Source organism: Pseudophryne corroboree, chromosome 2 (genome assembly GCF_028390025.1).
Source record: "Pseudophryne corroboree isolate aPseCor3 chromosome 2, aPseCor3.hap2, whole genome shotgun sequence".
In the NCBI taxonomy this organism is placed as follows: domain Eukaryota; kingdom Metazoa; phylum Chordata; class Amphibia; order Anura; family Myobatrachidae; genus Pseudophryne; species Pseudophryne corroboree.
In genome coordinates, this window is record NC_086445.1 from 197,833,240 (window position 1) to 197,850,328 (window position 17,089).

General features: G+C 44.6%; 1 protein-coding gene across 6 annotated transcripts in view; it reads left to right on the forward strand.

The window, feature by feature from the left end:
• The window catches only part of PDE1B (phosphodiesterase 1B), a 532,158-nt gene that overhangs the window by 499,887 nt on the left and 15,182 nt on the right, over positions 1-17,089 (forward strand). For 4 of the 6 annotated variants that reach the window (XM_063952206.1, XM_063952208.1, XM_063952209.1 and 1 more), the window contains 4 exons: positions 2,358-2,439; positions 2,589-2,712; positions 3,886-4,022; positions 6,624-6,692. In XM_063952206.1, coding sequence (XP_063808276.1) covers positions 2,358-2,439; positions 2,589-2,712; positions 3,886-4,022; positions 6,624-6,692 — 412 coding nt within the window. Of the gene's footprint in view, positions 1-2,357; positions 2,440-2,588; positions 2,713-3,885; positions 4,023-6,623; positions 6,730-17,089 lie in introns of all 6 variants that reach the window. The other 2 variants (XM_063952207.1, XM_063952205.1) reach the window with 1 other exon arrangement.

Genomic DNA, 17,089 nt, shown 5'->3' on the forward strand with positions numbered 1-17,089 from the left:
AAGAGGCAATTTGGAGGCCCTTGCACAAACTGGCTTTATTCTACCTAAGTTGCCCTCCCACAAGTGTGTACTCCGAAAGAGTGTTTAGTGCCGCCGCTCACCTTGTCAGCAATCGGCGTACGAGGTTACATCCAGAAAATGTGGAGAAGATGATGTTCATTAAAATGAATTATAATCAATTCCTCCGCGGAGACATTGACCAGCAGCAATTGCCTCCACAAAGTACACAGGGAGCTGAGATGGTGGATTCCAGTGGGGACGAATTGATAATCTGTGAGGAGGGGGATGTACACGGTGATATATCGGAGGGTGAAGATGAGGTGGACATCTTGCCTCTGTAGAGCCAGTTTGTGCAAGGAGAGATTAATTGCTTCTTTTTTGGGGGGGGTCCAAACCAACCCGTCATATCAGTCACAGTCGTGTAGCAGACCCTGTCACTGAAATGATGGGTTGGTTAAAGTGTGCATGTCCTGTTTTGTTTATACAACATAAGGGTGGGTGGGAGGGCCCAAGGACAATTCCATCTTGCACCTCTTTTTTCTTTTCTTTTTCTTTGCATCATGTGCTGATTGGGGAGGGTTTTTTGGAAGGGACATCCTGCGTGACACTGCAGTGCCACTCCTAGATGGGCCCGGTGTTTGTGTCGGCCACTAGGGTCGCTAATCTTACTCACACAGTCAGCTACCTCATTGCGCCTCTTTTTTTCTTTGCGTCATGTGCTGTTTGGGGAGGGTTTTTTGGAAGGGACATCCTGCGTGACACTGCAGTGCCACTCCTAGATGGGCCCGGTGTTTGTGTCGGCCACTAGGGTCGCTAATCTTACTCACACAGTCAGCTACCTCATTGCGCCTCTTTTTTTCTTTGCGTCATGTGCTGTTTGGGGAGGGTTTTTTGGAAGGGACATCCTGCGTGACACTGCAGTGCCACTCCTAGATGGGCCCGGTGTTTGTGTCGGCCACTAGGGTCGCTAATCTTACTCACACAGTCAGCTACCTCATTGCGCCTCTTTTTTTCTTTGCGTCATGTGCTGTTTGGGGAGGGTTTTTTGGAAGGGACATCCTGCGTGACACTGCAGTGCCACTCCTAGATGTGCCCGGTGTTTGTGTCGGCCACTAGGGTCGCTAATCTTACTCACACAGCTACCTCATTGCGCCTCTTTTTTTCTTTGCGTCATGTGCTGTTTGGGGAGGGTTTTTTGGAAGGGCCATCCTGCGTGACACTGCAGTGCCACTCCTAGATGGGCCCGGTGTTTTTGTCGGCCACTAGGGTCGCTAATCTTACTCACACAGCTACCTCATTGCGCCTCTTTTTTTCTTTGCGTCATGTGCTGTTTGGGGAGGGTTTTTTGGAAGGGACATCCTGCGTGACACTGCAGTGCCACTCCTAGATGGGCCCGGTGTTTGTGTCGGCCACTAGGGTCGCTTATCTTACTCACACAGCGACCTCGGTGCAAATTTTAGGACTAAAAATAATATTGTGAGGTGTGAGGTATTCAGAATAGACTGAAAATGAGTGTAAATTATGGTTTTTGAGGTTAATAATACTTTGGGATCAAAATGACCCCCAAATTCTATGATTTAAGCTGTTTTTTAGTGTTTTTGGAAAAAACACCCGAATCCAAAACACACCCGAATCCGACAAAAAAAATTCGGTGAGGTTTTGCCAAAACGCGTTCGAACCCAAAACACGGCCGCGGAACCGAACCCAAAACCAAAACACAAAACCCGAAAAATTTCAGGCGCTCATCTCTAGTTGTAATGTAAATGTAATAGCCAGGTCATTTTTGCCTTGTAAAGGATTGCTGCTTTAAAGAAACGGGCAGACTTGCAGAAAGTCCGGCACCTCTAGCAACTCGGAGGCTATTACATTTAGCCCTATCAATTATACATGTATCCACAGAATCCCACAGTATAGAGGTGCATGGTGCCAGTGTTATTTTTAGGCATGTTGGGTTATATTTACTATAGTGTGAGGTTTTTTTGTAGAAGTGGAGATGTTGCCCATAGCAACCAATAAGATTCTAGCTATTATCTTCTAGAAGCAGCTAGATAAATGTTAAGTGGAATCTGATTGGTTGCTATGGGCAAAATCTCCACTTCTAAAAAAATTAACACCTTAGTAAATATACCCCAATACCTGTAAATATACCTGTAAAAATGCACGATTGAATGTAATTTCTGCAATAATTCTTCATTTATTTCATAGTTTGCTGTATAAGAACACTTTTTTAGTCTCTAAATCTGAGAGACTAAGGTGAATATGATGGATCCTGTAGCTCGTTACCTTAATACACCATGCATAACTGGTACATATAGTACAGTACGTACTTCACAGTCATCTTTTTATGTTTCCTGCAGGGTGACAAGGAAGCAGAACTGGGGCTGCCTTTCTCTCCGCTATGTGACCGCAAGGCCACACTGGTTGCTCAGTCTCAGATAGGTAATTCATCATTTCTCAGGTTTTCCACACTTGAAAACGGGTACATTAACCCCCCACCACAGGAATGATTTTGTGACTGTAATTGGAAGCCCTACTGTATAACTCCTATCACTGTCGTACTGTAATAATGTGTCATTTCCTGTCCACAGGCTTCATCGAGTTTATTGTTGATCCAACATTCTCGGTGCTAACCGATGTGGCTGAAAAGATTGTACTTCCATTAGTAGAAGAGGGCAGCAAATCCAAACAAGCTGCGGCTGTCAACCAGTCTAGGTCTGCTCACATTGTACCTAATATGATTTGAGTTACCTATTATAAGAGCTTTATATATTCTTGTGTAGAAAGAACCAAGAATATTGTATTTGTTGGATTATTTAAATGTCTCCATCATTTATACACTCCGGAGGTCTCATATAAAGTACCATAACTGCGCTTCAGGTTGTTTCATAGTTTCTGCTTATGGACTAAATGTATTAAGCTTCAACAAGAGATAAAGTGGGGACGAATGATAAATGACCAGCCAACCAGCTGTTAACTGTCATTTTTCAAACAGAGTGGCAGATGTATTAAGCCTGGAGAGGGCATAAAGAAGTGATAAAGCGGTGATAAGTGCAAGGTGATAACTCACCAGCCAATCAGCTCATAACTGTCAATTTACATATTGGAGATGATTGGCTGGTGCGTTATCACCTTGCCCTTATCACCGCTTTATCACTTCTTTATGCCTTCTCCAGGCTTAATACATCTGCCCCAGAGCCTGTGACATGGCAGTTAGGAAGCTGATTTTCTGGTCATTTATCATTTATCATTCTTTATCCGTCTCCATTTTATCTGTTGTTAAAGCTTAATACATTTGGGCCTATGAGCCTATGACTTGTAGCAAGCATCATAGTGCAGTTACGGATCGTAATGCGCAGTCGCGAGGCCAAACCCTATGTCTGTTTTGATCGCTAGACAAACGCTGTCTGATTGACAGGAAGTGGGCGTTTGGGGGTGTCGGAGAAAACGTAGGCTTTCTCCCAAGCGTTTTCAGGCAAGGAAAGGGGGGGTGACGTCAGCTCCAGCCCCGATCAGCCTGTTTCTATCACACTGTTGTAGGAGTAGGTCCTGGGCTATGCACAGACAGCACAGACTGGAAAAATCATTCGATTGTGAGTGAGCTGCGAATGGATTTGCAGCTGACAAAGTTTTTCGCATGGTGTACTCAGACTTGCACGGGGCAGTTATTCAGTCTGGCTGGGTGGCAACTATCCGGTCAAAGACCTCTGTAAATTCACAGAGGAGCGATCAGGTCTGAATTAGGCCCTAAGGCTGTAGTGGGTATGGAACCCAAGACCTCAGTACTGTGAGGCAGTAATGCTAACAATGACACTAATTGTGCTTGGAGATATAATTGCTAATGGTTACACCATTGTTCTTTAAAACTTTGCATTTTGCTCTCTGTAGCTCTCAGTGGAGACAGCCATCAATCGATGAACAGGCTGAGCTCGGAGACATCAATGCTGACCTGAACAGCTTTCGGACAACGTGGACCAAATACATCCAGGAGAACAAGCAGAAGTGGAAAGAGAGAGCAGCAAGCGGTGAGGAATCTAGAAATGTGTGAAATAAAAGCAGTATTATATTAGGAATCCCAGACAGCTTATTACATAACCACTTCAAGGTACATATGTAATTAGGGAGTCTATGTATCAAGCTATGATAATTCCTTTATTTGGCAGATTCTGTTTAACAGCAGGGATACCGCAGAGAAATCACTGCTTTCTGCCACTAGCTATTGCTGCCTTGAGATGGCGATATCTATATCTGGCAATGGGGAACAAAGCCAAAGAGTTTTGTTGGATCCCCTTTCGGTCAAATGAATGCATAATAATAAAAATAATAATAATAATAATAATAATAATATCTTTTATATAGCGCTCTTTCTCCAAAAGCACATTATACTTGAGCCCTTTGCTGGCACCATTAGGTTGATGAAAAGGGGGAGAAAACGTCTTTCATCCTCAAATAATAAATTCAGACACAACTGCGTTATAGAGTGACACCATATATAGCAATACTTAATGCTTCCACTTCACCGCCAATGATAAAAAAAAAAGGCCCCTTTAACTTCTTGTGACTTGGGAGGATGTACTAAGCAGTGATAAAAGTGGAGAAGAGTCCGTGTAGAAGTTGCCGATGGCAACAATCAGCTGCTCTGTATTCTTTTATAGTATGGAAATTATAAATGTTACGTAAGTTCTGCCATGGGCAACTGGCTCACTTCTACTGGCTCACTCCACAGGCTCACTTCTAAACTTTTATCACTGCTTAGTACATCTCTCCGTATGTACTGTATGTGTTGCCACGTTTTTCATCTGCTGTCTAAAACTAATGGGGAAATCTATCCTAATTGTGGTTAGATGCAGTAGGAGTAAAGTTGTCATCTAATGCTGGGTGATGTTGTTTATATCGCATATGCTGACTCTGGATGGAAAAACAGTTTAGTATTCCCTGTAATACATTTTTCTGCCACTAGATGTCTTCAAGAGCACCGTACTCAGTGTTTCCACTTACAAGTTATTTCCTGTTTACAAGGATATTTAACTATGATTAGGAATATGGTGCAGATGTATTAAGCCTGGAGTGATACGTGGAAAGTGGTAACGCACCACTCATTACAGTTTTGAAAAATGACAGTTAGGAGCTGATTGGCTCTGGCGTTATCACCTTCCACTTATCACTGCTTTATCACTTCTCCAGGTTTAATACATCTGCCCCATAGTTTACACTTTGTTCATTTTTTTTCTCATGGATACAGGGAATTTTGCTCCTTAAAATCCTTTGAAATTGGTTAAATCACCTTAGTTTTTCTGATTTTCGCACTTACTGTAGTTTTGCTAGCTTGCATGTTATACAGCACTGTTGATGTACCACAGAATTCAAAGAGCAAATTTTGGCAGGGAATTTTGACCAGTAAAAATGAAATGTAGAGATAAAAACACTGACCGTACTGCACGTCATAGGAAGGAAAATTATTCGGCACATGTGCACTCTGTTGCATGTATAAATGTATTTGTTTCACCACCACAATGTAATTATTGAATCAGGAGCAGCTGTCGTCTTATGAGTCACTTGCAGAAAAGTCACACAAGCCCGAGTTGCAGAGCATTGCAAATAATTGCTTGTTTACTCCAATCAAACCACAAATGTTCTACTAGGTGTTACAGTTAAATATAAATGGGCAGTACGCTCATTTGCCCAATCTTCCCATGCCATACCTCCCAACATGGAGGGACACAATGCTCTGCTCCTGGACTTTTCTCTTAAAGTATGATTGCTGGCACCTGTGTTGAACAGGTTAATGGATAAGAAAGGTGTTTCAGCACAGGTGAGGGCAATCATAAATTAAGAGGGAAGTCCAGGAACAGAGCATTCTGTCCCTCCTGGAGAGGGTCATGTTGGGAGGTATGCCATGCTGATGGCCACTGTAACAGTGAGACCATGTGCCTGGCTTCCCTGACTATGGTGCAAACTGTAAAGCCTTAGCTGGTTTCCATTATTCCAAGGATGCTAAGAGCATGGAGTACCCTGGCTATAGCACTGTGCATATGTCCCGATGGTGTTCGTACAGAGACGGAGTATAGATTTGGAAGCACAGTCTCTGAATATATTGGTGATTACTGGGCAGTGACTGGGAGCTAACGGGGGCAGCTAAACAGAGATGCTGTGTCTTTTGGGAGTGTCGCAAGGAGTGCCGCTGAAAGTGGTTGCTTACAGAGATGCTCATACAGGAGGCCATACTCAGACGGTGAGCAGATGCTAGTTTTCTATGGTGCGACCAATGGTGCATGTAAAAATGCACCAAGTACTATATTGCCTCTAAGGACACTGACAGTGAGCATCTCAGCACATTTGACTGTACACCAGAGAAGATGCAACTGCGACACAAGACGTAAGGAAGGCTGTGATTGCGTCTGAATGAGAATCAGGCCCAAAGTATCTGCTGGAGCACACTCATGCATAAATAAGAATTAAAAGCTTCAGTTTACAGTATAGCATGACAATGTACTCTTTTATCTATGCAACAATAATATTTTATAGGATAATGATTACAAAACGAGCATTTCAAATGATTATGAGGAAAGTAATGTTATTTACAGAGAGCAAGACCTTGTTATAAAATATGTTTTTTCCGTTTCCAGGAATCACGAACCAGACGTCTGTGGATGAACTTTCACCCTGCGAGGAAGAACATAGCACAGAGGAAAATGGTAACCTGGACTAGTGCACAGTTTCCATGGAGACCAGGTAGGGAAGCAGAGAGAGACAGAGAGGGGATCCAGGCTAGGTAGTAACTTTAGGCCTTATGTTCATGGTGCTTACTCTACTGCCCAAGTACTGTTTCAGTATACCTGAAGCCGTTATGCACACTCCCTGTGAAGTACGTCCATACATAGGGTATAAGGAAACATGACATGATACAACAGTACAGGGGAAATAGAGAACGAGTTACATGGCTGAGTGCAGATATGACGGAGGTGAAGCGAGGTAGAGCAACGAACACTGGCTGACAGGACAAACCAAAAACAAGCATGAGGGATAAAGCAGGCTATTGTGATTGGGATAAAGCAGGATATTGTGATTGGGATAAAGCAGGATATTGTGATTGGGATACAGCAGGATATTGTGCATGGCATATAAGCGGTGGGACGTGAGGGCATATGTCTCTATAGAAAGGGAAGTGGAAAGTGGTGAAAGCTTACAGTTTAATGATAGTGATTTGAAAGCACTCAGGACATTGAATGTTTGCCAGTGCAAGCAGTTGGAATAGCCAATGTGTATCACCCCTGCAATTATACTAATAGGGGGTCATTCAGAAAATATTATATTTAGACAGTATTCCTCTACCGTATAAATGCAACAGAGTTTAGACAGAGGAGCAGATGTGAGTGCACAGCCTTACACTGGCCTCAGTATGGTAATGCCGCCGCTGTAAGCATAAAAAATGTCCACAATGTATAATCAATCATATTACCAATGGCATGTTGGTAAATGATGTCCACAGACTATTAGAATATGACTATTATGGCTGAATTCTCTTGGTAGCAGGATTGCCCTGTATATAGTCAGTAATAAATCAGCAATATATTTTAATAATAATGAATAATTATTTTATTTATATAGCACTTCTCTCCAGTAGTATTCAAGGCGTTCAATAGTATTTAAGTAGCAAATGTGATCTGTCTATTGAACAGGCATATAGAAGTCTTTAGCTTGTCAGCTCCATTTTGGCACAGTGCCTAGTCACTTTTTGTATTGTTCCTCACCCACAGGTTTGATACATCTCTCCCAATGCATGGGATGTACTAAAGGCAAAATGCGGTAAAAACCCCATTTCCATATGTACTAAGCCCTGGATGCCGGGTCTTCGATGCGGACACCAGCTCTTGTAGGCATTACCCTATTGAAGCCTATGGGCTTCTTTCCGCAACCTTCCTGAGGTGGATCCGATCGGATCCCTCCCAGCGCCTCCCGCAGCGCCCGCATCACTCTGCGCATGCAGTGACCGGCGTTGATCACAAAGGACAGCTCTTATCAGGAGAGCTGTCCGTTGCGGTAATAATCTCATATGTTAGTACATATGCAATAAGTAACAATGCCATGTGTGGCGGGATGTACCATGGATGTTTAGTACATCCCGCCCAATGTCTCAAAAAACAAACTCCCCTCTAATGCATGAGGCCTGCAGCCAGTGTAGTTCACACCTTGGTTATACCCGACACCCCCACAAATAGGCCCAAACATACATTAGCAATAAAATACCATATACATTTATAGCAAGGTACAATTTGGGCTGTAGAGTGAGTCTCCAGTGCAAGTAAGACCAAGTCATGGTGTAAGTTGGCGGCAGTGTGTAAAAGTAGGGAATGGAAGGGTTGAGATATGAGGAGTGAGCACTATAGTGGGGAGACATGGCAATAGCACTGAGGAAAAGCATAGTAGTAGCAAGTCTTAGGCAGGTATTATGTGTCTATGGAATTGAGCTGTTGTGTTTGGTGTGTGTGTTTGGGGAGGAGTGTGTCTACAGCATGGGATATCTTTTGACTTTTGCAGTTTGCTTTAGTATAATGATTATATTCTAAATTCTCCTCCTAATTGAGTAATAAAGCAGAACATTAAAGCTCCAGTAATAAAGCCCCATTAATAAATAAGTTGATATTTAAGACCAGGGGCGTAGCCAGAACTTTGTGGGCCCTATAGCAACATTTTTATGGTGCCCATGGCCCATAGCTTCTAGGCAGACACCTCTCTGCAGCAATTGTTCATTTTATGCCCCATAGTATTATTTTTATTTATTTATTTATTTATTTATTAACAATTTCTTATATAGCGCAGCAAATTCCGTTGCGCTTTACAATTTGAAATAACAATAACAAAATGGGTGATAACAAACAGTCATAGAGGTAGGAAGGCCCTGCTCGCAAGTTTACAATCTATAGGGAAATAGGCATGTGTACATAAGGAAAGGTGCTATCTATTGCATAGAATGAGAAGACATGTGAGGATATGTGTGGACTGTACAGAGTGGATGCAATTTGATAGGAAGGTTTATGAAAGTTATGTGGGCGGTTCTGGAATTTGGTATGCTTGCCTCAGGGAACACTTGAAGGTTTGGAGACTAGAGGAGAGTATTATTGTGCGTGGTAGGGCATTCCACAGAGTGGGTGCAGCCCGATGAAAGTCCTGCAATCGTGAGTGGGAGCGAGTAATGAGTGTGGATGAGAGACACAGGTCTTGTGAAGAGCGAAGAGGTCGGGTTGGGAGATATTTTGAGATAAGCGAAGTGATGTACGTTGGTGTAGTTTGGTGAATGGCCTTGTGTGTGAGTAAAAGTATTTTATATTGAATGCCGTAGAGTACAGGTAACCAATGGAGGAACTGACAGAGTGGATCTGTAGACGATGAACGTCTAGCAAGGAAGATAAGCCTTGCCGCTGCATTCAGAATGGATTGTAGTGGTGAGAGTCTCGTTTTGGGAAGACCAATTAGGAGACTATTGCAATAATCAATGCGGGAGATAATGAGAGCGTGGATTAGAGTTTTAGCAGTGTCTTGTGTAAGGTATGGTCGTATTTTGGATATGTTTTTTAGATGCATTTAACATGATCTTGAGACAGATTGAATGTGGGGAACAAAGGACAGATCAGAGTCAAGGATGACACCAAGGCAGCGAACTTGTGGGGTAGGGTAGATAGTCGAGTTTTCAACAGTGATAGAGATATCAGGTTGGTACCTACTATTGGCCGGTGGAAATATAATTAACTCTGTCTTTGAAATATTCAGTTTGAGGTGGCGAGATGTCATCCAGGATGAAATGGCAGAAAGGCGTTCAGTGACACGGTCCAGTACAGATAGGGACAAGTCAGGGGAGGATAGGTAGATTTGAGTATCATCTGCGTACAGATGATACTGAAAACCAAAAGAGCTGATTAGTTTACCAAGAGATGAGGTATAGATAGAGAAAAGCAGAGGACCCAAGACCGAGCCTTGTGGTACTCCAACTGAAAGAGGTAGCGAAGAGGAGGTAGATTCAGAGAAGCGAACACTGAAGGAGCGATTAGATAGGTAGTATAGGAACCAAGAAAGGGCTGTGTCTTTAAGACCTAGGGATTGTAGTGTTTGTATGAGAAGAGAGTGGTCTACAGTGTCAAATGCAGCAGATAGATCTAGAAGAATAAGTAGTGAGTAATGGCCTTTAGTAGTGCCCTAGTTTATTTTATGCCTCATAGTAGTGCCCTAGTTTATTTTATGCCTCATAGTAGTGCCCTAGTTCACGTTGTGTCACATTGTAGGGCTGCCAGTGCACATTATGCAACACAGTACCCCTAGTTCACATTATAACATACAGTGTCCCCAGTTAATATTATGCCACATTACAGTGCTGCCCCAGATTGTATTATGCCACACTATAGTGCCTCCACTTCATATTGTGCCACATTACAGTGCCCATTGCAGCTACACTCCCTGCACCTATGGTAGCTACATCCTTGCTTAATACATCACAATGACAGGCCCTTGTTCTGCTGCTGGCACTTGAGGCTTATTGTTGCATATCCTTGATCTATGTTGTTGGGAAAAACAATGAGATTTTACATTTGTCATTAGCTTGTAGTATCCTGGAGTGTAATCATCTTATGTAGAATGTAAGTTGGCAGAGAAGCACATTGCAGTCTGTGTTGTGCTCAGTGGACATGACAATCTAATAAAGTATGGGTTTATTACAGCGAGCAGCTAAGAGAAGGATCTCACGCAGAGGCGTAACTAGGGTTTTTGGAGCCCAGGGCAAGATCAATAATGGCGCCCCCCCCCCAAAAAAAAAAAAAATACAAAAGGAAAGTATGTGCGCACGCCACTGGCGCACTCTGAAAAAAATGGCCATGAGGAGGGCGTGGACACTGAAAATAGGATGTGCCAACATGACACGCCAGCTGTTTCATGTCATACTGGGAACATTCTTTATAATTCCACATGAACCTTACCATCATCATCTCATACACAAATAGGTGTCACTGTGTATAAAGATGTCTGGATGTGTATGTATAGATGTAGGTGCAGTGGTTGAACTGGAAGTTTTGAAGTAAGGGTATGGAAAAGTGAAGGGTGTAATTATGCGCGCGCCTTTGGCGCGCACTCTCCGGAAAAGGGGGCGTGGCCACTCAAAAGGGGGTGTGCCCTTATACTATCTAGTACTGGTTATACTAGTACTAGACCTTATACTATTCTTATACTATTTAATACTAGACCTTTCACATTATAGCACACAGGATGACCCGAAATTCACATTATAGCACACTGAATGAGCCGAAATTCACATTATAGAACACAGGATGACCCGAAATTCACATTATAACACACAGGATGACCTGAAATTCACATTAAAGCACACTGAATGAGCCGAAATTAACATGATAGCACACAGGATGAGCCGAAATTCACATGATAGCACACAGGATGACCCGAAAATTAACATTAAAGCACACTGAATGAGCCGAAATTCATATTATAGCACACAGGATGAGCCGAAATTCATATTATAGCACACAGGATGACCCGAAATTCACATTATAGCACACTGAATGACCCAAAATTCACATTAAAGCACACAGGATGACCCGAAATTCACATTATAGTACACAGGATGACCCGAAATTCACATTATAGCACACAGGATGACCCGAAATTCACATTAAAGCACACTGAATGAGCCGAAATTAACATGATAGCACACAGGATGAGCCGAAATTCACATGATAGCACACAGGATGACCCGAAAATTAACATTAAAGCACACTGAATGAGCCGAAATTCATATTATAGCACACAGGATGAGCCGAAATTCATATTATAGCACACAGGATGACCCGAAATTCACATTATAGCACAGTGAATGACCCAAAATTCACATTAAAGCACACAGGATGACCCGAAATTCACATTATAGCACACAGGATGACCAGAAATTCACATTATAGCACACAGGATGACCCGAAATTCACATTAAAGCACACTGAATGAGCCGAAATTCACATGATAGCACACAGGATGAGTCGAAATTCACATTATAGCACACAGGATGACCCGAAATTCACATTAAAGCACACTGAATGAGCCGAAATTCACATGATAGCACACAGGATGAGCCGAAATTCACATTATAGCACACAGGATGACCCGAAAATTAACATTAAATCACACTGAATGAGCCGAAATTCATATTATAGCACACAGGATGACCCGAAATTCACATTATAGCACACAGGATGACCCGAAATTCACATTAAAGCACACTGAATGAGCCGAAATTCACATGATAGCACACAGGATGAGTCGAAATTCACATTATAGCACACAGGATGAGCCGAAATTCTCATTAAAGCACACAGGATGAGCCGAAATTCACATTATAGCACACAGGATGAGCCGAAAATAAGAATTTACTCACCGGTAATTCTATTTCTCGTAGTCCGTAGTGGATGCTGGGAACTCCGTAAGGACCATGGGGAATAGACGGGCTCCGCAGGAGACTGGGCACTCTAAAAGAAAGATTAGGTACTATCTGGTGTGCACTGGCTCCTCCCTCTATGCCCCTTCTCCAGACCTCAGTTAAGGAAACTGTGCCCGGAAGAGCTGACACAACAAAGAAAGGATTTGGAATCCAGGGTAAGACTCATACCAGCAACACCAATCACACTGTACAACTTGTGATAACCATACCCAGTTAACAGTATGAACAACAACTGAGCCTCAGTAACAGATGGCTCATAACAATAACCTTTTAGTTAAGCAATAACTATATACATGTATTGCAGAGAGTCCGCACTTGGGACGGGCGCCCAGCATCCACTACGGACTACGAGAAATAGAATTACCGGTGAGTAAATTCTTATTTTCTCTGACGTCCTAGTGGATGCTGGGAACTCCGTAAGGACCATGGGGATTATACCAAAGCTCCCAAACGGGCGGGAGAGTGCGGATGACTCTGCAGCACCGAATGAGCAAAAGCAAGGTCCTCCTCAGCCAGGGTATCAAACTTGTAGAACTTAGCAAATGTGTTTGAACCCGACCAAGTAGCAGCTCGGCAAAGCTGTAAAGCCGAGACCCCTCGGGCAGCCGCCCAAGAAGAGCCCACCTTCCTTGTGGAATGGGCTTTTACCGATTTAGGATGCGGTAACCCTGCCGCAGAATGAGCTTGCTGAATCGTGTTACAGATCCAGCGCGCAATAGTTTGCTTTGAAGCAGGAGCACCCAGCTTGTTGGGTGCATGCAGGATAAACAGCGAGTCAGTTTTCCTGACTCCAGCTGTCCTGGCTACATAGATTTTCAAAGCCCTGACTACATCCAGTAACTTGGAATCCTCCAAGTCCCGAGTAGCCGCAGGCACCACAATAGGTTGGTTCAAATGAAACGCTGATACCACCTTAGGGAGCAATTGGGGACGAGTCCTCAATTCTGCCCTGTCCATATGGAAGATCAGATAAGGGCTTTTACATGACAAAGCCGCCAATTCTGACACACGCCTAGCCGAAGCTAAGGCCAATAGCTTGACCACTTTCCACGTGAGATATTTTAGCTCCACGGTCTTAAGTGGCTCAAACCAGTGGGATTTCAGGAAATCCAACACAACGTTAAGATCCCAAGGTGCCACTGGAGGCACAAAAGGGGGTTGAATATGCAGCACTCCCTTAACAAACGTCTGAACTTCAGGCAGTGAAGCCAGTTCTTTTTGAAAGAAAATAGATAGGGCCGAAATCTGGACCTTTATGGACCCCAATTTTAGGCCCATAGTCACTCCTGACTGTAGGAAGTGCAGAAATCGCCCCAGCTGGAATTCCTCTGTTGGGGCCTTCCTGGCCTCACACCAGGCAACATATTTCCGCTATATGCGGTGATAATGATTTGCTGTCACATCCTTCCTAGCTTTTATCAGCGTAGGAATCACTTCATCTGGAATGCCCTTTTCCGTTAGGATCCGGCGTTCAACCGCCATGCCGTCAAACGCAGCCGCGGTAAGTCTTGGAACAGACAGGGCCCCTGCTGTAACAGGTCCTGTCTGAGAGGCAGAGGCCATGGGTCCTCTGAGATCATTTGTTGTAGTTCTAGGTACCAAGTTCTTCTTGGCCAATCCGGAACGATGAGTATAGTTCTTACTCCTCTCTTTCTTACTATCCTCAGTACCTTGGGTATGAGAGGAAGAGGAGGGAACACATAAACCGACTGGTACACCCACGGTGTCACTAGTGCGTCCACAGCTATCGCCTGAGGGTCCCTTGACCTGGCGCAATATTTTTTTAGATTTTTGTTGAGGCGGGACGCCATCATGTCCACCTGTGGCCGTTCCCAACGGTTTACAATCTGCGTGAAGACTTCTGGATGAAGTCCCCACTCTCCCGGGTGGAGGTCGTGCCTGCTGAGGAAATCTGCTTCCCAGTTGTCCACTCCCGGAATGAACACTGCTGATAGCGCTAGCACGTGATTCTCAGCCCATCGGAGAATCCTTGTGGCTTCTGCCATCGCCATCCTGCTTCTTGTGCCGCCCTGGCGGTTTACATGGGCGACCACCGTGATGTTGTCTGATTGAATCAGCACTGGTTGGTTTTGAAGCAGGGGCTCTGCTTGACTCAGGGCGTTGTAAATGGCCCTTAGTTCCAGTATATTTATGTGTAGTGAAGTCTCCTGACTTGACCACTGTTCTTGGAAGTTCCTTCCCTGAGTGACTGCCCCCCATCCTCGGAGGCTTGCATCCGTGGTCACCAGGACCCAGTCCTGTATCCCGAATCTGCGGCCCTCGAGAAGATGAGCACTCTGCAGCCACCACAGCAGAGACACCCTGGCCCTTGGGGACAGGGTGATCAACCGATGCATCTGAAGATGCAATCCGGACCATTTGTCTAACAGATCCCACTGAAAGATCCTTGCATGGAACCTGCCGAAGGGAATTGCTTCGCTAAGAAGCCACCATCTTTCCCAGGACTCGCGTGCAGTGATGCACCGACACCTGTTTTGGTTTCAGGAGGTCCCTGACCAGAGATGACAATTCCTGGGCCTTCTCCACCGGGAGAAACACCTTCTTCTGTTCTGTGTCCAGAATCATGCCCAGGAAAAGCAGACGCGTCGCAGGAATCAGCTGCGACTTTGGGATATTCAGAATCCAGCCGTGCTGTTGCAACACTTCCCGAGAGAGTGCTACGCTGACTAACAACTGCTCTCTGGACCTCGCCTTTATAAGGAGATCGTCCAAGTACGGGATAATTATAACTCCCTTCTTCCGAAGGAGTATCATTATTTCGGCCATTACCTTGGTAAATATTCTCGGTGCCGTGGACAGACCAAACGGCAACGTCTGGAATTGGTAATGACAATCCTGTACCACAAACCTGAGGTACTCCTGGTGAGGTGGGTAAATGGGGACATGCAAGTAAGCATCCTTGATGTCCAGCGACACCATAAAATCCCCCTCTTCCAGGCTTGCAATAACCGCCCTGAGCGATTCCATTTTGAACTTGAACTTCCTTATATAAGTGTTCAAGGATTTTAAATTCAGAATGGGTCTCACCGAACCGTCTGGTTTCTCTGATCCGCTTGCCTTTCTGAGGCCGAAAGGACTGTACATGATAATACGGTGCTTTCTTAGGCTGTGAGGGAACCTGAGGTAAAAAAGTTGACTTCCCAGCTGTTGCCGTGGATACGAGGTCCGAGAGACCGTCCCCAAACAATTCCTCACCCTTATAAGGCAAAGCCTCCATGTATCTTTTAGAATCAGCATCACCTGTCTACTGCCGAGTCCATAATACTCTCCTGGCAGAAATGGACATTGCATTAATTCTAGATGCCAGCAGGCAAATGTCCCTCTGTGCATCCCGCATATATAAGACGACGTATTTTATATGTTCTATGGTTAGCAAAATAGTATCCCTGTCGAGGGAATCAATGTTGTCTGACAGGGTATCAGACCATGCTGCTGCAGCACTACACCTCCATGCTGAAGCAATAGCAGGTCTCAGTATAGTACCCGAGTGCGTATACACAGACTTCAGGATAGCCTCCTGCTTTCTATCCGCAGGCTCCTTTAGGGCGGCCGTATCCTGAGACGGCAGTGCCACCCTTTTTGATAAGCGTGTGAGCGCCTTGTCCACCCTAGGGGATGTTTCCCAACGTAACCTGTCCGTTGGCGGGAAAGGGTACGCCATCAGTAACCTCTTAGAAATCACTAGTTTCTTATCGGGGGAACTCCACGCTTCCTCACACAATTCATTTAATTCATCAGATGGGGGAAAAGTCACTGGCTGCTTTTTCTCCCCAAACATAATACCCTTCTTGGTAGTAACCGGGTTAACATCAGAAATGTGCAATACATTTTTCATTGCAGTAATCATGCATCGGATGGCTTTTGTAGACTGTGCATTTGTCTCATCTACACTGGAGTCAGACTCCGTGTCGACATCTGTGTCTACCATCTGAGCTAGCGGGCGTTTATGAGCCCCTGATGGCCTCTGAGACGCCTGGGCAGGCGCGGGCTGAGATCCCGGCTGTCCCAAGGCTGCTGCGTCATTGAACCTTTTATGTAAGGAGTTGACACTGTCTGTTAAGACCTTCCACATATCCATCCAATCCGGTGTCGGCCCCGTCGGGGGCGACACCACACTTATCTGCCCTTGCTCCGCCTCCACGTAACCCTCCTCATCAAACATGTCGACACAGCCGTACCGACACACCGCACACACACAGGGAATGCTCTGACTGAGGACAGGACCCCACAAAGTCCTTTGGGGAGACAGAGAGAGAGTATGCCAGCACACACCACAGCGCTATATAACACAGGGATTTACACTATAATGAGTGATTTTTCCCAATAGCTGCTTATTATCCTAATTTGCGCCTAAATTTATGTGCCCCCCCTCTCTTTTTTTACCCTTCCATTACAGGATACTGCAGGGGAGAGCCTGGGGAGCATCCTTCCAGCGGAGCTGTGAAGAGAAAATGGCGCTGGTGTGCTGAGGAAGAAGGCCCCGCCCCCTCAGCGGCGGGCTTCTCCCGCGTTTTGTATAGCTTAATGGCGGGGTTTTTTACACATATACAGTTTTCCAGACTGTATTATGTGTATATAGTG